Source organism: Bemisia tabaci, chromosome 3 (genome assembly GCF_918797505.1).
Source record: "Bemisia tabaci chromosome 3, PGI_BMITA_v3".
Classification (NCBI taxonomy): domain Eukaryota; kingdom Metazoa; phylum Arthropoda; class Insecta; order Hemiptera; family Aleyrodidae; genus Bemisia; species Bemisia tabaci.
The window spans coordinates 7,174,306-7,199,554 of NC_092795.1; the positions used below are offsets into that span (position 1 = coordinate 7,174,306).

General features: G+C 37.8%; 1 protein-coding gene across 2 annotated transcripts in view; it reads right to left on the minus strand.

The window, feature by feature from the left end:
- Window positions 1-1,525: 1,525 nt before the first annotated feature.
- The window catches only part of IP3K2 (Inositol 1,4,5-triphosphate kinase 2), a 416,125-nt gene continuing 392,401 nt past the window's right edge, over window positions 1,526-25,249 (minus strand). Inside the window, exons 2-8 of one of the 2 annotated variants that reach the window (XM_019041927.2) lie at window positions 23,579-23,681; window positions 15,750-15,896; window positions 13,672-13,799; window positions 12,832-12,914; window positions 8,485-8,653; window positions 7,326-7,397; window positions 1,526-5,519 (exon numbers count right to left, since the gene is read on the minus strand). In XM_019041927.2, coding sequence (XP_018897472.2) covers window positions 5,271-5,519; window positions 7,326-7,397; window positions 8,485-8,653; window positions 12,832-12,914; window positions 13,672-13,799; window positions 15,750-15,896; window positions 23,579-23,681 — 951 coding nt within the window. In that variant the 3' untranslated portion in view covers window positions 1,526-5,270. Of the gene's footprint in view, window positions 5,520-7,325; window positions 7,398-8,484; window positions 8,654-12,831; window positions 12,915-13,671; window positions 13,803-15,749; window positions 15,897-23,578; window positions 23,682-25,249 lie in introns of both variants that reach the window. The other variant, XM_019041925.2, reaches the window with a different exon arrangement.

The following is a 25,249-nucleotide window of genomic DNA, read 5'->3' on the forward strand; positions in this document are numbered from 1 at the left end:
TCAGAGCATGTTATATCTTCTTTCAAAATTTATTGTCAATTCAAGTTGCTATTCAATTATAATAAGTAACTTGAACGTGGTTGTTCTATGATTTCTTACGAGCAGTTCCCTTTCAGTGTTTAGCGGCCGCGTAGCGGCCTCAGGCCCCTAGTTGTCAATATAATTCTACATACCGACTAAAATATAACGCTTGGACCAAGTCACTGTTGCTTATTTTATGTGTGGGCGTAAATTACTAGACAAAAAAGGTGCGCGGACAAAAAATCGTTGACAAAATGTCCTGACACCTGTGTAACAAGTTACCCTCATGATCAAAAAAGCTCATGAGATAATATATTATTGTTGTCATGATGCCAGTTGTGCGATAGAAATTTACTGCATTTGTTGTTGAGTTCACGCATTTTGGAGTCACAATTGAAGTGACTCTAATGTTGTTTTCTTTTCTATTGTAATTTTGTTCCTAATTATTAAGGAACTGTATATTGTATTTTCTGATATGAAATTTTTCGTAATGATAATAATTGTCATTCTGTCTCCATTGGAGAGTAAAACGAAGCGTTTTTTTTTTTTTTTTTTTTTTTTTTTTTTTTTTTTTTTTTTGAGGACATGATCACGCGGTCATAGAAAATTTTCATACCTGCCCCAGTTTCCAAGGGAATAATAACTTCTCCACATTTCAAAATTCAAACTCTGTTTGATGAAGGCCTGAGGATTTCACAAGCCAGGTACCGACTTTTGCAATTGCTAAAATAAGGAAAGTGTGGGTGGTCGGTAGTACAGTTCCTGGCATACAAGTGCAATCATTGGCTTGCATCCATTAATAAAATAATGAAGATTCCAGGTGGAGAATGGGTCCATGCAAAATACTTTTGATATGTATCATTTCGCCCAAGAAGTATTTAAAGGGACAATATACTTGTAGATATACATGACTGAATGTCGATGGCTAATGTGTGAAACCACGTATACTTCCACTGCGATGTTTCAAAATTTCAGCTCTCATTTTATTTTTTACGGGAAAAACAAGCCGAATTTTTAGCGTGAAATTTATAGAGATCATTCAGCAGACAGAGAAGAGAAATCAAGACAGAGATCAAATTAAGAAACTAAGTTGACTAGGTACTTTTTCGAAAAATATCAAATATCACAGAAAGTCTGCAACTTAGCAAATGGAGATACGTGGTTTAGCTCTTTGGCCATCGATATACAGAGTACGTAGACGTAATATACTGCCGTGCTATGAAAGGACACCGTATGAACATTCGAGAGTTGCCAGATTTCCTTCAATAAAATGTTTATTTTTGAGGAAAGATATGAAGATTTTTCTTTGACATTTTCAGGGACTTTCGGTGAAATTGCGAACAAAATTATTTGAAAAATTGGAAGGGAGATATTTTTAAGTTTACCAAAAAATTCGTGTTTTATCAAAGAAAATTTGGCAACCCTGAAGGTCCATACGGTGTTTCTCCTTAGTATGGCAGCATATATGACTGGACTAGGAAGGAAATGAAGAGTTGACAAAAAATGAAAATTAAAATCACATTATTATTCATACATAATGAAAAATTATTCTCGATATTGCAGTGATTTTCAATATTTTAGAATGAACTTCATCATCAGTAAAAAGAGTGGAGTGAAACAAAGCATGATACAATTGTACCTAAACTTCACATGAACTTCATAACTGAACCAATTCCAGCTATTTGCGACTAAAATTATGATATCTTGCAGAGGTTTACAGTTTTAAATTCACACATTTTGATTGATTCAATTCAGAAATCTGACTTTTGATAGAAGAGATGTTAATCATATTGTGAAAAATGGGTTAATTTTCTCCACGAATACCATCATTAATCAGGATCATGGTAAAAGGTTTCAATTAAGGCACATCACAGGTTGCCACTTGCTCGAGATTCAGTTATCCACTGATGTGGAGTTATTAATCCACTGATAACAAGAATTGACTAAGCTTGCTGAGTACGATAAAAAATACAATATACACTAAAACATTTACAGTAAAAAACACAATAAATAAAATATCTAAATTTAACAATTATTAAAATTTAATACTGAATTATTAATGAAACAACTAACAATATTTTTCTCGTTACAAATAATTTTAACACAGCACAAATAACATTTTCCGAGCATATATTTTACATACGTTTTGACGTCACAGCTGTTGGACGTCAAGAGAGAGAAAAAGGAAAACTAAGCAAAAGGAACAATCTTTAAGTTATGATTTCTTTGGGCACTACAAATCTTGTTTGACTCAGGATAAAGCTATCAAAGCTGGGATGTGCAGAGTTTCGTTGATTAAGTGCAGAAATAAATTATATTGGATAATCATAGCTCTCCACAGGGAAGTAATTGAGAGAGTCTTTGTTTATCTTGTTTTATTATATCGTCTTGTTTCATCAACAGCTCTGCAGATTTCTGCTTTGGTGAGATTGGCTAAGGGTAGAGAGAATTCCTTAAATGAAATAAAACTATGTAGTTGTTATTATTATAATTATTGATCTACCGTCATTATTAGAATGATGCAGAAATCGACAGATGATAAATTTCCATGTTTTTCTATGAACAATACCACAGTATGAATCAGTAAAACTTTATTGCAAATTTTGGAATGTTTTTTCCCTCTCTTTTAAGCGAGAGATAGAAATAAATAAATCCTTGGTCTGAGATCATACGGAGTCGTATTTAAGTAAATGCTATTAAATAAGACAAAAATATTGACGAGAAGAGGAAGGAAAAGAAGTTCTTACTGTAAATTCAGTTTTAATTTTGCAACTTTAATGATCCAGATCCAGAGCCACAAGACAGCTGGAAAATTTCGTCCATTTGGCCGTACGACCAGTGGTTTAGGAGATACTCACATTTTTTTCTGCTACATAAAAGGGTCCATTTTCATCCCAAGATGATAAAATGAACTGTGATCCCTCGCAAAAATGTTTAAAAGTATAAATTGAGTCTAGAAATTTCAATGTTCCGCCTCTGAAATGACTTTATTTTATACTCCAAACCTTCGAAGGAAGAAAATTTTTACACAAAAAAATTGAATTCAGGATGTCTAGTTGCATTGAAAATACTGTGCATGTCTGATTATTTAAGACAATTTTGGAAACGAATATTTGTCGAGTACATTGTGTTCAAGGAGGTTTTTTCCTTACTGACAGTCAGTTGATAATACAGAAAAGAGAAACAAAATTATTTGTGATATGTTTTGAGATTACTTAATCAAATCATTTTCACAGCCAGGAAATGTTAGGCACAAGTAGGTATAGAAAAATGCACTTCTGAAAATTTTTAAACTTTTTAAACTAACCCACATTTATTTCTTGTACCTTCCAACACATCAGGTGCAAATTGCTGTTAGGAGAACTTGAAAGACTAAAAGCACGGTAATAAATCCTAAGTAGTGGGCGAAAATGCTCCAATTTTTTAATCGAATCTGGAAGCTCATAACAGATATGCTTAAGTCAACAAGAATATTATCCGTAGCATAGTGTTTTTTTGAGGGCACTTCAAATAATATAGGTAAGTCTCAAGGCGAGTAAGTAGAACCACTTAACTAACATCATGTTTCACATTATAATCACAGAAGTGCGTCCAAATTAAGGCCTCATCTCAAAGCTTCTTTTTCCGTATTCTTAAAACTAAAAAGGACTATAAGATTATCGGCACAATTGTTCTCGCAATACCTCTCTCTCGTAACTCAAATAATTTTTCAATTTTGTTTTCTTTTTTTGAAGTTAGTACTTAGATCTAACATAAATTAGGGGTTGGAAAGAAAATTTATCTCATTGAATTATCTAAGTAGGAGTTTCGACAGAATGTGGGTGGGTTGTACTTCCTTTCTTTTTCTATCTTACACAGATTTACTGAAGACTTTTGTCAAGTCACATCAGAAAACGAAAAAAATGAAATTTATTCCTAAAATTCTGGAGGAAAGTTGCATGAACTGACAAGGGCTCCTCTACATCTCCTCACATTAAGGATTGTCATTAATAATGTGCTTGTTATGTCACTAAGAGCTAAAATACTCACATCAGATGGGATGGATTGTCAAAATGATGGGATGAAAAAGAATGCGACTCAACAAAGTTTTCAGCTTTTAGTAACCACGTCTTACAAGATACCTACATCTCTGAACATAATCTTAAAGCAGATCAAATAAGTGCAAAAGAGAAAGGGGTACGGGAGAGAAATTCAAGAAATAACTTTTTACACTTATATTTACAATTTTAAATTGGACAAGGAGGCCCTCGATTTATTCATCGAAAGTTGTCATGTGATTCAGTCGTCACATCACTCGTCAAACTTTGAAACCTGTATTGGTATTTGTAGAGATGATTAGAATTTGAGTGAATGTAGCAAGCCCAAATTTCAGACCAATGAATTGAGTAAGCTGAATATTAAAGGTTATCATTTAAATGGACTGTTGACTACTTGGGTACCATACCTACCAGCAGGGATAGACGTCGAAGGCTCAAAACATGTTTTTGTACTACATATGTTTCTTTTGGGTCTCTCACTCTTACTCTCATGATGACCTTAATGACTTTGGAAATCACTTTTACAAATTATAAACTTGAGATGTCTGTAAGGCACAAATACTCGTATTGTGGTGGATATGTGTAATTACCATCCTCAGTAGCGATGATCATTTAAGATCACTTTTCAAAAACTCTTAAAAAAGTTGTTAAAATTATGTTCCAGGAAACCCTCTTGGGTACTTAATTTTTTATGTAAAATAAATGTCTGAAAAAATTACCTGAAAAAGTCTATAAAAAAATTATTACTTTCTCAGAATCTTTTCATACTTCATTCGAATTTTTTATGGTGTTAAATCCTTACCAGTAAATCTTATAGCAGTTTACACACTTTTTATGCTCAAATTTTACCTGTCGGCAAAAAATACCCAAAAAGAATTTCCTCAAACTTGATTTTATCAGATTTTTTTGAGTTTTCTGAAAATTAATGTATCAATGAATTTCTTAAAAGTGTTTTTAACAGTTGCCGCTACTTGGAATATGAGTTGTTCTGGCTGTCCAGACAACAAAATGTTAATTTCATGGCAAACGAGAGCATATGCCAGAGTTAAAGCTCCTTCATTTGAGGGGGGGGAGGGCATTAAGACAATTCAATATTTGCTTGCACAAATTTCTAGGGACTAGGATTTCCAGCTCACTAGGGAGCAACGTAGCATTGCTTTAGGGTAGCGATAGTAACCTCGGATCTCTCGATGTCTATGAGTAGTTGTAATGCTATGTTACATCTTGAGGCGCAGTGACTACAAGTGTTGTTTGCGGCGGCTCTATTTGCATCATCTCGGAGAAGATATCGATGAGATTATTGATTCCTATTAGATAGCCGTCTTCGTGATTTCCGACAACCCACTTGGAGGCATGGTCAATCTTGGTTTCATGAGGCAAGATGATCGTCTTGGCGAAGTCGATCAGCCAGACATTTGCATTGTGCTCATCGTGTACAAAAAGTAAAGAGCTTCCTATCACCTGGGGAGGAAAAAAGAGGATTAGAATGATTAGAAATGTATAAAACAGGCTAGATTAAAGCAAGTAATTGCAAGCTTTCTTTTCCTATAAATATTCCTAAGTATTTGAATGACATTTGAGGTGCTTAGAAGACAAGGCGCATAAGAGCAGTTTTTGCTATTTCGAGACAGGGCCGGATTAAGGGGGTGGCCACATGGGCCGCGGCCCATGGCGGCAAATTTTGCAATTTTGTTAAATGCAGGTACAAAAAAATCGGATTCAGAAAAAAATTACAAATAAGAAAAGGTGACAAAATCTCTCATTTCCTGAGAGTACATTAATTTCTAATAATTTTGTCGTATTTCGGTGTTACAAAAGACTGCGCACCTTTAATTAGTTGACTTAAGAGAGAAACCAAACACGTAATTTGGCCTGGAGCGAGCGGCGCGGCGCAAAGAGAAATGATGACGAGGACTTGAGATGAAAAGGAGAAGCCCTCGACGTGGCGGTCTGCATGTAACACATATTAGCGCCTACGAGACTGCATGAATACTTCACGCATTGCGTCAAACACAGCACGGTCAACAGCGGTCGGCGCGGCGTGAAACGCACAGTGCCTACAAGACTGCATGAATACTTCACGCATTGCGCCAAATAGTGTGGTCAGCGCGGCACGGCGGCGGAAGTTAACATTATTAAACCACATTTATGTTTGTTCTTTCTTAATTTTTTAGTTCATTTCTTACAAATGAAAGGCCTTGTCCCCACAGAGATAGATTTACGGAACTGAACTTTCGCGCAAGGTTCCGTGAACTTTTGCTAGTAGTGTTGACGGGGCAAAAAATGTGTCCAACACAAGTGAACGCGTCTTATGCACCCTTCTCCCTCCGGCACGTTCACTGCTTGATGCTTTTTATTGATGTTTCAAAATGAATGAGAAGAGGGCGGCAAAATACAGGCGGCCCATGGACGGTAAGTAGGCGAATCCGGCCATGTTTCGAGAAATACCTACGTGTTTGAAGTTACAAAATTACGTGGATCCTTATGGCGAAAAGAAAGTTCAAACTGACTTCTTGATGCTTAAAAGTTGGAATGTGGGAGCGAATTTTTCACAGAGTACGCATCAAGACTAGTTTTACTGGAATTCATTAATAACTCAATTTTTCAAAACTGCAACTATGCGCCTTGTCCTTCAAGTCCCTCATTTGATTTAAGCTGGAGATTTTTTCTCCAGTAACTGAGAGTCATTAGGATACATACAACAGATACCCTGAATATAAAATTGCACTTCCAAGCTTGCAATTTTTCTTGGAAATGAGCCTTAATTTTTGTCAAAATCGAAATCAAATTAAGTCTATGGAATGACGAAAGAAAAATAAGAAGCATGCAGGTAATGGAATGTAATACCTTAGTTTTGAAAAACAAAAACTTCTCTGGGTAAGCCTGAATAATGATAATACTGAGGATATACTCCTATCACTGAGGACTTTTTCTTCATATTTTAAAACTGAAAATCCTGCAGTTGTAAGATAAATAAGTTGCATGTATACAATTTATTTATATGTGGCCAGGACCAAGATGTTATACTTCCGATTTTATTGTTCTCAAAGTTTCGGTATTCATTGAAATCTAATCACATTTTTCCACATGTTTCTGAGAGCTATTTGATTTTTGAGAATTGTATTTTTGTTTTTTTTTTCTTTTGGAAAAATTAACATCATTAGAAATGTAGAAAAAATTAATCTTATCAGATTACTTTCACTACTGAATTTTAATAAAAATCATCAATAAAAAAAAGTCTCATCTGTTTGAGTACCTATATCTTACCTCGTGAGTTGTAAAAAAATTTGAGACTTCTAAAGTGGCTCTAATAGCCTTCAGCCTTTGAATGTATTTAGGCTGCAAGAAAAAGATAAAAACATACATGAGTAATGGGTAAAATAGGTACGATAGAGCACCTGCTTGACTCTACAAAGTAGGTGCCTATCTTGATAATAGTGAAATAAAGAAAAAGCGCATTCTCATTAGTGATGTTGAAAAACTATCATCCTCAATAAATCATATTGATTTTCGAATCGTATGCAACCTTCAGCTTTTTATCTCTTAGTAAACTTTCAAACTTTGAATGATAAGGTTGACATTCTTCCAGGAAAAAAATTAAGACAGAGAACGTTTCAGAACTGAACGCAATTTTATTGATAACTTATTTTGTTCTTCGTCGACCTTCTGAAATCCACCGTAGTTGGTACAAAAAAAACCAACCAAAAGAATCTTCTACTTTGCATATTTTTAGAGTTCATCCGAAGAATTCACTGACACAAACTTTTGGGAGTAATTGGATTCTTCTTCGGATTGTAAACACTGCATAGATTGGCAAGCATATTTGCCCCTACCCTGTGGTCGGAGTTAATTAAATTCAATATCTTTAGTAATGTTCTTAAAAAAAGAAGTATTATGGACTACTTCGTGTTTTTTTTTTCAATAAATACTGAAAAGAGAGAAAACATAGTGATTATTTGATAAGCTAGGAGCCACCCATATATCATATTACGCTCTGAGGGAAGGAGGGGGGGAGGGAGGATGCTGAAGGGAGTATGGTATGAGCTTGCAAACCATAGGCGGAAGTATAATATCGACACCTAGGTAAAGTGTAAAACCACGTATCTCCATTGCGATGCTTTAAAATCTCTGCTCCTACTTTAGTTTTTCGAAGAGAGACAAGTCAACTAAACGAGCAGAGAATTCCAACAGAATTTCAAAGAAAAAATAAGGTATGGCAGGAAGTCTTCGACGATGCAAACGGAGATATGAGGTTTCGCACTTTGGTCGTCGATATGAATGAGGCTGACTCTTCCTGCCTTTTTTCCTTTCTCACTTTTTCAATATGATTAGTAAAAACTTCAAAGAAAAATGCTGATTTTTTGGTGAAAAGGGGGCTTTGGTTGAGCGTAACGTAGTAAGTCGACATTAGTTACTTTATACTTACAACAGCATGAGGAAATCCTGCAGTGAAATCTTGAAACGCTTCAATGATCTGCTCTTTGGACTTGGTTGTCTTGAAGTCTTTACTAGACTTCCCGTCACTTTTCTTGATACCTTCTATCCGAAAACCTAAGGTGGCAGTTGAGGAAATTGTTTCTCGCCAGACCATATACCTGGAGAGACAGAAAAACTTTTGATTAGACGGATCAACACGATACATTTCCCAAAATTCAGTGAAAAGGTCTGTGAATTGCGGTCTGGACTTCTCCGCCGTGAAGGGCCGAAAAGGTGATGGGATGGCGGGAGGGGGTTGCGACGCTGTCTTTACGGTCAGGCGTAATTTTGAATTTCGCGCGCTTTGGTAATATCGTGCCGCGTGGAAACATCACGATCCTGCCAAATTTCTTCTTAAAATTTCCAATTCCTAGGAAAGCTAAGAATAATTTTCTGTGAGATTCTCAGTCATACTAATTGGATTAAATTGAGAATGAAACTCTAGGAACTTTGAGATAATTGTTAATACCTAAGATAATTTGATGAAACTTAAGAAAATTGGTGATAACCTAACTAGTCTGTTAACAAACTGATCTGTTAATCTTCATTGTACCCATTGTGACCTGTACCTAGCCTAACTTACCATGGCTAATGTATAGCAATAAACTTAATTTGAATTTTGAATTTGAATTTGAAGAAAAATTCTGAGAAAAATACACATATATTCCCTAGCAAATTCAGTTTTTTGGGGTTTTCTTACGGTCGAGAGGCAACTTTTTTATCTGCAGCAATTTGGAAACGTTCGAATGTTATTACGGCGTTTTTCTTTCGTACAGCAGCATAGTCAACCCTGCCAAGTTACCAGTTTGTGAGTAAAAAGCTTGATATTTTTCTAAATCTTCAGCACAATCTGGCAATTATGCAAGGATGCCAGGTTCTGAGATTAAAGAAGGATATTTTACACGGGTTTGAATGGCAGGCTGCCTTGTCTAAATTCAATCATTTTCAATGGGCGCAAATGGAGAAAAAACCAGTGTTACCAGCTTGGGAGAGATGCTACCGACCTCCGGTACCGGATTTAAGAAGAAGCTTTGGGGGCTGAAGCCGCACTTAAGTATCAGGGATTGCAATAAATTGCAATGACACGGTGAAATATTTACAACTCCATCGTGGCACAGTATGTTGCCTCACAACGAATTGAGGGAGCACCTCTAATTCGAATTGATGACCTTGTAGGAAAAAAGGCATATAAGGCTTGCAATGTTGCTAAGATTGAGCATTTTTTCGTAGCATTTGCATCCAATGAGATCCATTCACAGTAGACTTGCTGTCACACGATGGTGAGGGAAAATTAGGGGTAGATCCAGGGGAAAATTCTTGGCAAAGCTTCCGGATGGATTACATTTGATTAAAGAGCTACGTTAAACAATATTGGCAACACTGAAAGCCTCACATGCCTCTTCACCGAAGAATTTCTCAATTTTTACCTACTTTACTTTTTCTAAACAAAACTATCAGCCAATAGTTTCAAGCTAAATTGGGGAATATCAGTTTTTTCTCATAACAGTGACAGTGACTCCACCAAAGATACGGTCAACGAGTTGATTGTATGATCTGATCGTGAGAAAAAACAGGCGCAATACCGCTTCCGACTCTACACTACGATAAGCGAAATACAACTATATCAACTCCTGAGTACCCGCTTTTGCCTATTTTATCAATTGAAGGCAAACATTGGGAGTTACCGGAAATCATTAGCGGTAGACGACCTGGTGATTTGCACATACTTTATTTTTTTACATTTTCAAACTATCGTCACTAATTTCACGCAAAATTGAGGAAGATAACTTTTTTTTCATAGCAGGGCTTCCACTAAAGATACGGCTCACGAGTTGACTGTATGATCTGACCGTGAGAAAAAACAGGCGCAACACCGCTTCCGACTCTACACAATGATGAGCGAAATACAACTATATCAACTCCTGAGTACCCGCTTTTGCCTATCTTATCCAATGAAGGCAAACATTGGGAGTTCCCGGATATCGCAATCGGTGGGTGATCTAGTACGTTTATTACAATTAAACTGAATTTATTTGCAAGTTTTCTCTGCATTGCAAACTTTATATCTTTTTTATACACACAATTTATATCGCAATTTTCTAATAAAAGGAGAAAGTAAAAACTGCGACTGAATTGCGTTGAATCGAAACTTTATTTTAAAACTTCGGTTTGGTGACACTTGGGCGGTCGGCAAAATACGAAAAAGAGACGGCAGATTTTAGAATTATTGATTTTTTCCTCTTTTTTTTAGGGGGGGGGGGGGGATTTTTCTACTTTGTCAAACTGCTCGAAAAAATCACACGATCGCGGAAAAAAGGAAGACCGCTAAATTCCGGTTTTTAACCCTTTGCTTCGCGGTCGTGATCTAGCGTCCGTGGTTTCCTTGAAACGCGCATATCCAAGGTTCCTAGACGACAGATTAAACGTGAGTTTTCGACTGTCACGAGATCAATAAAACTGAAGTATGCTTCACGCCTTATCTCTGTTCCTGTTTTAAGTGCCGTAATATTTTTGAAGGGTCTTGCGCACAGAATCTTAGATCTCACCGATGAATCTGTTGGCGTATGCCTCTCTATCAGCCTTCTCAGCTACTCAATTGAAATATTACGAACACAAAATACAAAGAAAGGTGGTTGGAAGTAATCCCATGAAATAATAACTCAAGTAGTAGTGATCGTGATAATTTGCGATTTGACTGGACAATGGATCGCAATTTTATTGTCGTCGATTTATTGCAATAACATCGGATAAAAAATTGCGATTTCATCGCGTAAATTTGCAATAAAATCGCGATTTTATCGACGGCGATTTATAGCAGTATTGTAAAACAAAAAAATCGTGATAAATTGAGCTGAAATTTCGATTTCATCGAACGCGATTTGATAGAGATAAAATTGCGACAAGATTTAGGATAATCGCTCAGATTTTGAAGATCATGGCGATTTTATCGCCAAAAAATCGTAAAAAAATCGCAACTTAATTTCAGAATATCGCCATTTTTCCGTTGAAAAATGCTACTTGGGGACTAGAGGGTTACGTTTCCTCATCGCTTAGCAATCCAACCTTCTGAAGAGCTTCGCGCCTTAGGAGTTCTGTGTGACGCGTCACTCAGTGGGGTGGCGTGAACAGGGCCGGATTAAGGGGATGGCCAAATCTTGCAATCTTTTTGAATGTATGTATCAAAAAAAGAGAGAGAAAAATCGGATTCAGAAAATAAATTACAAACGAGAAAAGGCGACAAAATCTCTCATTTCTTGAGAGTGAAAGTATAGTAATTTCTAATTTCGTCGTCTTTCGGTGATACAAGAGACAACACCTTTAATTAGTCGAGTTAAGAGAGAAACCAAACACGCAATTTGACCCGGAACGGAGCGGTGTGGCGGTCGGCATGAAACGCATAGCGCCTCCAAGACTGCACGAATACTTCACGCATTGCGTCAAACACACTGCGGTCAGCAGCAGTCGCCCTGAAACGCATAGCGCCTACTAGACTACATGAATACTTCACGCATTGCGCCAAACAGTGTGGTCAGCAGCGGTCGGCGTGAAACGCATAGCGCCTACAAGACTGCATGAATACTTCACGCATTGCGCCAACACAGTGCGGTCGGGCAGCGACGGAAGTTAAAATTATTAACCACGTTTATGTTTGTTCTTTCATAATTTTTTTGTTCGTTTTTATAAATGGAAGGTCTTGTTCAAACAGAGATGGATTTACGGAACTGAACTTTCGTAAGTGTTGACAGGGCTTTCACAAAAAATGTGGCAAACACAAGTAAGCGCGTTTCATACACCCCTCCTCCACCGTTCACTTGATGGTTTTAAGATCGTAATCGACAGATCATAGAGGTGAGATTATATTGATATAGATTGGTTCAATATGTAACCACAGCCTCAAAAGTTAACTTAGAAATCTGAGGTAACGGGTCTTATGTGATCGAATTGTTATTCTCTCGAGTACCAAATGGCAATGAAAAGTGAAATTGTTAGGAATTTTATCATTTTCAGCTTTTCCGAATCAAATCCTAAAATTTTTGTTTGAGGTTGTGTTCTATCGTTTTGAGCCAAACGATACATCGAACCACTGTCGAATACGATCTATTAATGTTTCAAAACGAATGAGAAGGGGCGGAAAAATAAAGGCGGCCCATGGGCGGCAAGTAGGTAAATCCGGCCCTGGGCGTGAATGATCGATTATCGATATTTCCGCATTTGAATCCGTGGTAAAGAATCGATTATTAAGTTTTATAATAAAGAGTATGATTGGAGACTCCCATATGAAAAAATGAAAACGTACCTAGGCTTTGTGACACCTTTCAGTCGATGCTCTTCCTCTGTGGGAGCATTGGGGTCAATTTGAATCATTTTTTCATACATGTCCTGAAACACAAATATTTCGTATGAGAGGTTATCCAATGCGGACTTGCTTAACCTCCAAAATCGGAGATTATTTTTGAAACTAATGCTTCATCCAATCATTAAAATGCATCATTCTGTTCAGATTATTCAAAATATCGACAAATTCATCATACAAATTTGTTCTTGAAGAAAAATTTATGACGAGAGGTAAACAAAATTACCTACATTTATGTCGACAGTGAAACTGCGCGAACATGCATTTCGGTTTGCAACTCTGCAGACCTCCTTTCATAATTGATTCCTATTCACATCATATTTATTTATTTTTATTCACGTCATTTCTTGAAAACTTCCCTGATATTTCTTTCCTGAACGAAGAGTAATTTTTTTCTTTTTGATTTTTTACTCTTAAGTTAAAACGATCGACTTAGTTCGATATCCTCTGATAAAATTAAGCGATTGAATATTTTATTGTAATGTCGAGGAAAAGATTCCCGGAAAAGTCGTTCCCATCTCAAAAGTATCGATTTAGATAATACTGTTCGAAGTTGACAGGCCTATCTATTTATGCTTCCTACGTATATTACGTACCTTCCTCCTACCCTGTTGGAAAAGGATCATAAATTATTAATTCATTCCATACCTTTAAAATGGGTATTCTCTCTAATGGCAACAGGTGGATGTTACTACATTTTCAAATTTGCTACTCGCAAACAGCCACTCCCTTTGAGGCATTAAATCCTAGAAAAAACTAATAAAGACGGTGAAATATACTTACTTTCCTTAATTTAGGTTTTTCTTTGGCTTTGGCCAATTCCTCCTCGAGGTAGGTGCGGACACCTATCTTGCAGTCCATGACACACGGAGAGGTAAAATCGCCTAGTAAGTCTTGTAGTTGGAGATACACTGCTGAGGAAACGCCAAACGTAGAAGACAGCGTTAAGGAAATATTTCGTGGATTTTCATTGAATATTACGATATAATCTTTATTACTATATCAAACTGGTTTCTGACGAGTAGATGATAGCGCGCTTGCATTAATTCTTTCATTTCAATGCCCTGCTCAAGGGGAACGCCGAACGGTGGATCGAGTTAAAAGGAGAGGTCGGACAAAATTAGGAAAATTCAAAAGCTTATAACGCCGTTTTTATAAACTTTTGAGGTTCTAAAAGTGGTTTCATTGATTTCCTCGTAAAATTTCCTTTCGAAAGCACCCCTTGGAAAGTATAATAAGACAAAATCATAATAAACATCAAAATTTGCATGTCCGACCTCTCTAATTAGACTATTTATGCTAAAAAGAACTATATGGAGGTGGAAAGATGGGGTGTGCTCGTAGAAGCTGTGTAAGAAACAATGTGGTCAGTGGATATAGTCCCTTTCGAGAAAATGGAAAAGCGGGATTTGACATTAAATCAAAAGGAACTGAACGCTAACTCGTGAGCCGTGGGCATGTGACAAGAGCGTTGTAGATAGGGCTCATGAGTTTAAAGACTGACGATCTAGTCGTCGTCGCTCGTGTCGGGCCTCCTCGTACCCGGTCCTCACCGCTGACGTCACTGGCGCTTTTAAAGTCCCATTCATTCTCATGGCCCGAGCACAAACGAGCACACTCCATCTTTTCACTTGCACATAGTTCTATTTCGCATAAATACGTCCAATGGACCACTAGATAAGGTACGAATTTCAGCATTCTGATTCATGTTTCTCAACCAACATTTTACGTAAAACACGATGCACACAACGAAAATTACCGAAATTAACTCCTTACGAAGATATTTAATGATTCTTAATGCGTGAATTCAAACCACCCGCTCATGAAAACACAATGCTCTACGTGATTCACATCGCGCGCTAAACGTTATCATGACAGTCTCTGCGATATAAAAATCTGGCAACCTTAATCTTGACGCTTTGGCTCAGTTATAGCAAATTGCTAATAGTTTGAACAACACATGATGGGAAATGAACATTGCTCGATTGAGAAGCTTGCTGAAACCGTTGTAATGGGCGATTTGACTCACGTAGAGTTTTGAGTTTCTTGTGAGCGGGCAGTTCAAATTCCTCGTAACCAATGTGAAATAAAAACGTTAATATCTTCGTTAGGAGTTGGTTTCCGTAATTTTCGTTGTGTGAATCGTTTTTCATGTGAAATTCTGGTTAAGAAACATGTATCAGATCGCTTAAATTCGTACCTTGTCTAGTGGTCCATTGACTCGATCCACTGTGCGCCGTATGGACATCAGAGTGTTGCCACATTACCCCTGATAAAAAGTTTATTTTTGAGGAAAGTTAAGAGTATATCAATGGCCAAAGTGCAAAACCACGAGTGATATTTCAAAATTTCCGCTCCTATTTTGTTTTTTCGAAGAGAAACAAGCCAACTTCAAAGCTTGAAATTAAGACAGACTATCCTACTAAGAGAGGAAACAAATCAGATAAGAGAAATTTTCAGAGAATTACGTTGACTAGTTTTCTGAAGAAGAAAGAAAAGTATACTGCAGGAAATCTGACACGGCAGCTACGTGATTCCGCACTTTGGCCATCGATATTTCTTTGTAATTTTTAGGACTATTCAGATTCAAATGAGAAAAAAAATCTGAGAAATTGAAAGAAAACTACCTACAAGTTTGTGTGAAAATTCGTTTTTCATATATGATTTGTAAAAATTTGATGGCTGATACCTCGTTTAAAAACTGCATTTTTATAAACGACAGCCAGAATCAAACTTTTGATTTAAATGAATAAACTTAACAACTGGAGGTCGTAAAGTCTGATATGCACAGGTGGAAAATAAAAGAAAAGGTTGCGGTACAAAAATAAAGAAATTGAAATGGTTTCTGTTCAAAAGGATACAATCACCATCATCGCAAGTGATGTGACCTTTATATTCAGGAACGTAAGGTCTGAGAACATCTTTCATGAGGACCTGGAAGCAAAGTTGTTCCTTGGGGCACAACTTTTTCAGGATCGTCCCGGGCTCAGGGCCGGCCTTGAAGTTACCTGAAACAAGAACGAGCTTTGATCAGTATCGACACATCAATGAACTTTGATGGAGGTTGAGAGCGAACATTTAAATATTTAGTCGTTTTAAATTGTGAGATATACGATATCACCCTTTTGAACAAAGCTACACTGGACCGTGTCAGTGGGAGAAGTCGGACATAATCTTGAAACTTTGAAAGCTTATATTTTTAAAATATCAAACAAAAAAGCTCGAAAACCCCTTAAAGCTCTTAAAGATCTACGACGCACCATAGAGCATCATAATAGGATGAGCTAAACATACAACTTTTGACTAACACCACGCATTGGAAAAAAAAAAACACATTGGATCTAGAGTCCAGTCTCTTGAAAACATTGACAAAAAAAATACTCTTGATTCAATCGGATTTTTGCTCGAATCAAAACGAAATCCGCTTAAATTAAGAGGCTTGGTTCTTGATTTAAGCTAGATTCTGATTGAATCAAGAGTAATTTTTCTTGTCAATGTTTTCAAGAGACTGGACTCTAGATCCAATGTGTTTTTTTTTTCAGTGCGAATTTTGATATTTTTTTCGTCACGTTATTTTCAAGAAGTGATTCTTGACAGAAATTTTACGAGGGCACCAATGAGACTATTTCCAAACTTCTTTCTTAGGTTTCGGCGAAGGTGCAAGCTTTTGGGGTTTCCACATTTTGCGGCGCTCCAGGACCCGTTCCGAGACAAGTCCTGCTGTTTCGAGGGACTCGGCTCGTCCCCGGCGTTAACTTCAGTAACACGACTTATCGTCGCTCCTCTGACGTAAGGGCGTATCTCGATTTCCACGTGAGCCCTGTTCTTCATATAACTCCATGCTTTTTAGGGCTCATGTCGAAATCGAGATACGCCCTTACGTCAGAAGAACGACGTTATGTGGCGATGAGAACAAGTAGCGTGGGGTCTTAAAAATACACAATCTTTGTCTTCAAGTTCATTCTAGTTCAGCGGCGTGGCGTGCTTTGCGATACATCGATTGCTCCGTCATTTAAACCAATGGAAAAGAATCGATTTGCAGGGTGTCCGCAAGGAACACCTCAATAATCGATTCTGTACCACAGCTTCAAATGGGAAAATATCGATAATCGATCATTCACGCCTCGCCCCTGTTCTAGGCTATTCGTCCCCTCTCTAATCCGATCATTTCCAGCAGGTAGAGGCGTGGCGTGCTTTGCGATACATCGATCGATCTACCATTTAAATCTATGGAAAAAGATCGATAAACAGGATGGTCGCGATGAATACCTTAACAATCGATTTTTTACCACAGCTTCAAATTGGGAAAAATGGATAATCGATTATCCATGCCTCGCAACTACTAGCATGGCTGTATGTAATTTAACTGCTTATCAATAGCCGGTCATTATACTTCAAGTCGGGTGATGAGCTTCGGACGTCAGCGGCGCGTTATCTGGTGAACGGTTGACACGAAATCTCCCCGGTTGTCATTTCTGACCCTCTTCACAATTAATATTCCGACGACCCGGAAAGCTGCCGAAATGACCCTTCGAGGTAGGAACCGAAAAATGCTGCAATATTGCAAGCGGTCGCTAGGTTGCTGAGCCGCGGACGTCATAAGAAAAGGGTCTTATCTCGCCGCAAATAGTTTATATAAAAGCTTTCGATCATCCACTTTTAACCTTTGTTGCCGCCGATTGTTAATAACCTCTCTTTATAACATGTCCCTAGATTAAAATGATATGTAGAGGCCAAAGTAAAAAACCATGTATCTTCATTGCGATGTTTCAGAATTTCCGCTCATATTTTAATTTAGCGAGAATAGGGTGTCGACTACAACTTTCATTAGATTTCCATAAAATTCAGTACCTGTTCACAAAAAAATTCAGTACTTTTTCAGTACCCCCATTTGACGAAATTCGAAAAATTTCAAAAATTAAATTTCTCGCTGAAATAGCAACAAAGATGACAAAAAATTAAAACAATGCCGGACCTCCATGCGGAAGCCCCGCACTTTTTCAGTGCTTCCGGGCAGCTCTTATAAAAATCAGCGCTGTTTCTGGACTTTCCGGAAATTTCGGACTTGTGGACACCCTGGAGAATAAACAAGCGACGGAGATGAGTGGTTTTGCATTTTGTCCATCACTATGTGACCATCCTTAGAAGAAGGGACCTAAGTCCATTCAGACAATATTTTTTTAGCATGACGATTTTTGTCGAGTTGAACTGAAAACATGGTCTTAGGACCTTAAAAACCCAGAGATTTCACGGAGTCATGAGTAAACGAAAAATATCTGGGAAAATCAGGAAATCTGTGGAGGAATCGGTGCTTGAAAACCAGGAATTTCCACTCTCTCCAATCCGCGATCCAAGGTTTCAGGACATTTTGTCGATGATTTTTTGTCCGCACATTATATCATTATTCTCCTTTCATAAATTGATACATATTTTTTTCCCACCAATTTAAATGAGAATAATCAATGCAGAGTGTGCAAACATTTCAAAATCATGAGTTAAAAAACGCTGACTATGCGAGTATACATATTAAAGCCTAACAGAGCGGAGCGGCGCGGCGTGCTGCCAGCGCGAGAGGCGCATTAGCGCCTACAAACCTAAGTGGATACTTCACGCATTGCACAATGCTTGAAGTATCCACTTAGGTTTGTAGGCGCCAATGCGCGTTTCGCGCTGGCCGCCCGCCCGCCGTGCGGCGGCACACGAAGCAACTTTTTCACGACAGAGGTGTTGCACAGTAGGTATTATACGAAATTGAACGTAGTAAGAATGGCAGGCACCCTTTAAAAGTACAGATCTTCCCTCGCAAACTCCCAAAACTCCCGTGCCGAGAAAACGCGTGGACGTAAATTACTGGAAAAAACAGGTGCGCGGACAAAAAATCGTTGACGAAATGTCCTATAACCGCGATCCCATTATAATTGAAATTGATGGTCAGCGCAGGCTCGGCTTGGAATGAAAAAGACTTGATTACAAGAATTTTGTTTGTGTTTTTATAATCTACCTCTTTCTGAGAGTCCAGGGCAAAATGAGATGACTGAATCGGACGATTCTCTTTTAAATGGTCCAGCTTGACCCAAGCCATCTCGTTCAGATAGCATGCACTGCGATTATACCTTTCTGAGAATGCGATCAGTTAAACGCGAGGGGTGTGCGATTTTGCCTACCCGCCGATGTGCAGGCAAACGAAGCTCTGTGTCACGAGACATGCCTCGTTTCCTTTTTAGGGAATAGCCAAAATTGTATCCTAAAAGTTAAAATAGTTGAATACTAGAGACTCATTTCGTAATGGACTTATTTCGTGCAGTTTTATTGGCTGGTCGGGATGGCTGGCATTATTAGAAGCCTCTAACATCATGGATCTAAAAATGACGGATCTAAAAACTAACATCAAAAAATGTGGTGATTTCAACTACATTCCTGGCTGATTTTGGAGCCAGCTAGAGGTGTGGTTGAACACCAGCTGAAGGTATGGTTGATTCAACCACACATCTGGCTGACTCAACCATAGGGCTGGTGTGACTACACTGCTGTCTTCGCAATTAACCAAGAATATAGTTGAAATCATACTTTTTTCCGTGAGATATTTCATAATAACTTTTCGCGTTGAGAAAAAAATTTGCCACGATGCTTTGTTGTGGTTTAAGTGAGGTGAGGAGTTAGGATGTAGTAGCTTATGGCAATTTAAATAATTCATTGCGTGTCACGGGCTAAAAAGCACCAACTTAAACACTCTGTGCAATGAGGACGACTAACATAAGAAAACTGCGAACCGCACGGCTGCGCACAGCAATCTTACAAAGTAGGTAAATTGGACGTCCTCCTCTCCAGGGCAAGGCAATGGCAGATTGCATATTACTTTTATTCCGTCTCACAAAAATGAAACTTTACTCATGTTAGACACTCTTCTCGAATTCTAGACTCACGTGTTGTAGCACGTCAATTTCTGCTAATAGAGGTATTGTTTTCCTCATTCTTAGATAGGGAAAACAGTCGGCAAAATCTGAGACAATAGAGATCTCCTGTTGACGAGACGGGGTCATTATATTGCCTAAAAGGTGTCACAATTCGTCAGCTCACCTTTAAAAATTCAAAGCCTAATTAAATTTTGGAAGACAATTTAACTACAGATATCAAAAGGAAATTGAAATAAGGATTATGATGTCTCACAAACATTCGGTCAGTTATGACCCCCCAGATCGATCCCCCAGAGCAAGAGGGGTCGGGGGCCCCAAAATTTTTTTAAAAATAGGACCTTGCAAATTGAATTCTAAGCAGTTTTAGCATACAATTTGTGCATTATTTGAGAGTTAAAAATTGACGAATAATGCCTCTTTTAGCGTAATTTTATATTGGTACGAGGACTACGTATTAATTTCTGCGGTATTGAGTAACCTTCAGTTTGGTAAACTTTGGTTTTATGGTTCTGCCTTGAAAGTATTTCAGTAAGTTTTCAGGAACACTTTTTCTCTCTCGTTCTTCCCCCTTCCCCCTTTTGTCCTTTTTTAGCGGATACGCTACCATGGACGCCCCCTCCCCAGACCCGCCACGGTGGCCAGTTCAAAGTATGATTTTAAAAACAGGCCCTAAACGGGCTGCAATGAACGCCCACTCCAAAATAGGAGAAAAACCGCGAAGAAATTATCTCGGGGTCTACTTTGTTTAAGGTAGGTCTGTACGTACCTTGGTGTAAGTCACAATCGTCTAGAATTTATAGTCTCTGTGTCTATTGGATTGAGTGTTTCAATCGTTCGATGAAGTGTTTGCGTGCGTTTAGCGGCAAGTTCAAAACGATGCCACCAGCACGCAGCGTGCGCATCGGTGAACAACTTGCGTGCAAAATGGCAGTAAGCGTCGCGGTGCCGATGAGTGGGGTTAGCTTAAAGGGCGCGGCACTTGGTTATTACCAGCAAACGAGTTTTTAAAGTCGTGGTAAGTTTCACGTAGGTCCATCGGTCGGTACACGAAAATCGTTGAACCCGAGGGCCATACGGACGTTTTCCTGTCAAACGGAACTATGCGCATTAAGACATGAGCTCTGAGACCCGTAAGAATGCATGCATAACAGGGCTCACGTCATAGTGCACATAGTTCCGTTTGGTAGCAAGACGTCCATATGAGGAGATCATTGCAGGCTCCATTAAACAAAATAGAGGGTTGTGACGCTTCGGTCGGCACCCGACGACGAAATAAGGAGGAATCAAGAGAAACAGTTGTTTTCAGAATGATTCGAATAGTTCAAAGAGGGTTTAAAGATTTGCATCAACTTCGATGGTTGACAAATTGGACTGCATTTTGCAATTCGGACCTACGATTTCTAGCTCATCTGTAAAAACACGTATGTACATAGGGAAACTGATGGTACATACGTTCTTTCTAAACTGAGCCAGAAATTTTAGTTCCGAATTGCAAAATGTAGTCTCATTTGACTGCATTTAGTGATAAGGAACCACTGTACTTGGTTCATCGGTAAAAGTACGTAAATGTATAGAGAAACTAACGGCTCGTACATCGTTCTAAATTGAGTTAGAAATAGTGGTCCCTAATTGCGAAATATTGTCCTATTGGACGGATTAAACCAGAATCAGTCTAACTGAATTTCACGTTGCCACGTTTAATTTTACACTGGAAAAAAAACACATTGGATCTAGAGTCCAGACTCTTAAAAACATCGACAAGAAAAAGAACTCTTGATTCAATCGGATTTTTGCTTAAATCAAGAACCAAGCCTCTTCATTCGATATTATTTCCTTTTGATTTAAGCTTAAATCTGATCGAATCAAAAGTATTCTTTCTTTTTAATGTTTCCAAGAGTCTGGACCAATGTGTCATCCAGTGTGTTTTTTCCAGAGTATATTTTACGAGAGAATTAAAAAGGACAGTGTCAGGAAACATTCTGTGAATTATCCCCAGAGAATGACAAAATTACCCACAAAATTTGAATATGTTTTGTTCTCTGTCACATATAAATAACACAAGAGAGCTTTAGGCAACGTGTGGTGTTGTTAGGTTGTTTCATTTTTTAAGATTTAGAAAAGAACCTTCAGACGCGTGCTGGTTAAGGAGAGCTTACTTAAATGATAGAGGCGCTCTTTTTATATATATTTTTTAAAGAAATGTTCTCGATAATAAACAGTGAAGAATAATGACGTTAGAATAAATCATGCATCGAAAACAATGTTCTAGAATGGTCTTTCCTGACGAAAGTGTGCTCCGACATTTTATCGAAGTACCCGAACACGGTGCAGTGCCTCGTGAGTTATATTTAAAAGCGCTAAAAGGGTTAAAAGGGGACCGAGGGCGCAAACAAATTTAAGATCACAACAAAAGTTAATAATAATGCTCACGTTTTTAGTGATCATTATTATTAACGTCAGACGTCATGGTGCTAACTGCTGGCTTCGCTATTTCAGAACTATTTCTTCAAATATAACGCCGCGGTTGTCAGATTCGAACAAGATGACTACCACAACTGCAGAGAAATACGAATTATTTTACCCGATTTGCGAACGGTGCAGGGCCTTTGACGTGCGCGCATAAAAATACGGAGCTAATCACTATTGACATCAATGATGACTCTAAAATTAATCTCAAGTAATCGGTTTGATTTTGGGTTGTCGTAATCACTGACGCTGTATTGTCGGCGGAAAATGGTCTGATTTCATGAGAACACGAACGTTAGGATTGGAGATGGCTTGCGATAGCGATTTGTCCATCGTGAAGTTAGTGATGAAACGACTATTTTTGCTACGCCGCGAGGGCCGTAAAGGGTTAATAGGTTAAGAGCTAATTCACTGATTTTACTCAATGGGCGATTCACTTCGAATGAAAAAATATTAATTGATCAATAGCAAAATTTTAGCCTACTTATACGGCTCTCTTTTTATGCAATAGCAATATTACATTTTTAAAATAATAGCTCTGTAGAGATATTGCTTTCCAACGTCTCATCAGCTTTCGTTTAGGAAATCCTGTATTAGTGTTCTAAGGGACAAACCTCGAAGAAATAATTTCCCCGCAAAGCAAGATGGTTGAAATGTTAAAAGCGCCACTTTTAAAACTACTAGAAATGTCTAAAATATACAGAGAGAGGTGTCGCCAGGGGGAAGAGGAGTCTAAGGATGTCACTGGAAAATTTCTCCGAGAAAACGTAAATTTTCATAATTTTTAGGAACTCACAATTAATATATCTCCGTGCACCCAGGAGACATTTTTGCCCGTCTATGAACTATTTCTGGCCACGCTATTGTTTCCGGCTATCAACAAAACTGAGAATCCCGAAAAAAGGAAAATTATGTTATTGAAGCAATAAGCTCATTTCATTTTATGAATATAATTTTTTCCAGGGATTATCCGGACACAAACCTCGCCTTGATTTCAAGAACATCTAAGATAAATATTATGTTTTGTAAAACGCAAAAATTGAAATCCTGGCAGTGAGATTGTAATTTAAATTATTTGTGCTGTCAAGCTCCGTGTGTAAAAATATGAATCTCAGCCTCATTTTTTTTCAAATTAAAATAATGTGATTGTAATTCTCTACCTCTCCTGCCAAAAGTCAATTCTATCGATTTTTGGAATCAATTCTTCGTTGAAAAAAAAAATGAAAAATATGATACGTCATCTGATCACTCAGCAACACACTGTATTCACTGATAAGTTTGACCCAATTCCAAGTTTTTGATTTTCTTACCTTGGTGACCGGCTAGCTGCACCCAGGGATACCTCTGCTTTTTGTACGTTTGAAAAAAAGGTGTCCATTGTACTATATTTCGTAACTTCCTCCATCCAGAGGGCTGAAACAAAAAAGGGGAAAAATGGTCAAAAACCAGTCTCTTTAAATCACCTCTAAAAAATAAGATTTTTTAAATAAAAACTTGACTTTATTAATCTTCGGATTTACAGGCCATGTGAATAATGTCGATGCCTTGTATGCGATATCGTATTACGGATATTTATTGAAACACGAATAATTGACAAAGTGGCTTCTTAAAGGATACTTTTGATAAAAAATTTCTGAAAAATTATCAAAATCTACCGTATTGATCTTACAAAACGTGGAGTACCCATTTGTAAGCGGAGGAATGTGATTGGCTGCAGGCATAGATATTTTTCACATTCTCCTAGAATTCCTTTTCCTAGGTCATCGATAAGTAACGCTTTGTCCATTGATCTCGGCGGGAAACGATTAACCACTTCGAAATTATCGTGCTTGGACGATGAAAGCTTCGATAGCTTTTACCATTGGTGAAGCTATACAGATTCCATGCGAAATGACATGAAAGTCCCAGCAATTATAATTTTGATCCTTGATCGTTTAAAGAGGGCGTATGAACTAATAGAGGTTGATTTTACCAAAGAAACAAAATTCTTATCGTGCTGATAGTTAAAATCGGCAGTTTTACTTAATGGTGAGATTTCCACAAATTCCCTGCGGGTGAGATACAATTAGTTTCATATTCATATTTTTTCAAAACCATAGCTACATCAATAGTTATGATCTCCTCAACAGTGGAGAGGCGTGAATGATCGATTGTTGATATTTCCCCCATTTGAAGCTATGGTAGGGAATCGATTATTAAGGCGCTTGTCGAGCACATCCTGTTCCTTTTCCATATATTTAATTGGTGATAGATACATCGCAAAGCACGCCACACCACTGCTCCTCGATCAGATGCACAGAGCGGCTCCCTGCGTCATTTTACCAAAAAATCACCGACAAACATCCGTGATCACGGCAGCAGTTTTCCACCGAATCTGTTAAAGTGTTTACTTTCATTCTGTTGCCTGCCAACTGATTAAACAGATTTTGCAGGAAGGTAAAACTACACTCGTTTGAGCATCAAATCATATGACACACAAACTCATCGGTAAAAAATATTCTAGAGCTGGGGTAGGTATTGAAATTCATAAACTAAAGGGGGTATTTGAAAGAAGGTAAACCTCAACTTTGAGTTTTAAATCGAGTGTTTCGTAATTTACTCTAACTAGGGCTTGTTTACTAAAAATATTAAAATCGGGTTATCCGATGTCATTGATGCGAAATTTGAGTGATCCACCTCCGAAAGTAATTTTTCAACTGGAAGGAGCATAAAGCAGTGCTTCTGAAGTAAAAGATCCCGAGCTTTCCCTAGTGTTTCCTCGCTGAAATTAAATTTTGAAAGAAATTGGAAAGAAAACTAATAATTATGAATGAAGTGTGGAATCCGCACTATTCAGTACTACTACACAGTATGGTATTGAGTACATCAAATTCCGAAAGTTGGCCACACTTTTTTTCCCTTTAATGACACCCATTTTAAATTACCGCCTCTGAGTTACGTAGGCAACCTGAATTAAAAAACATCGATAGTTTCATAAGACT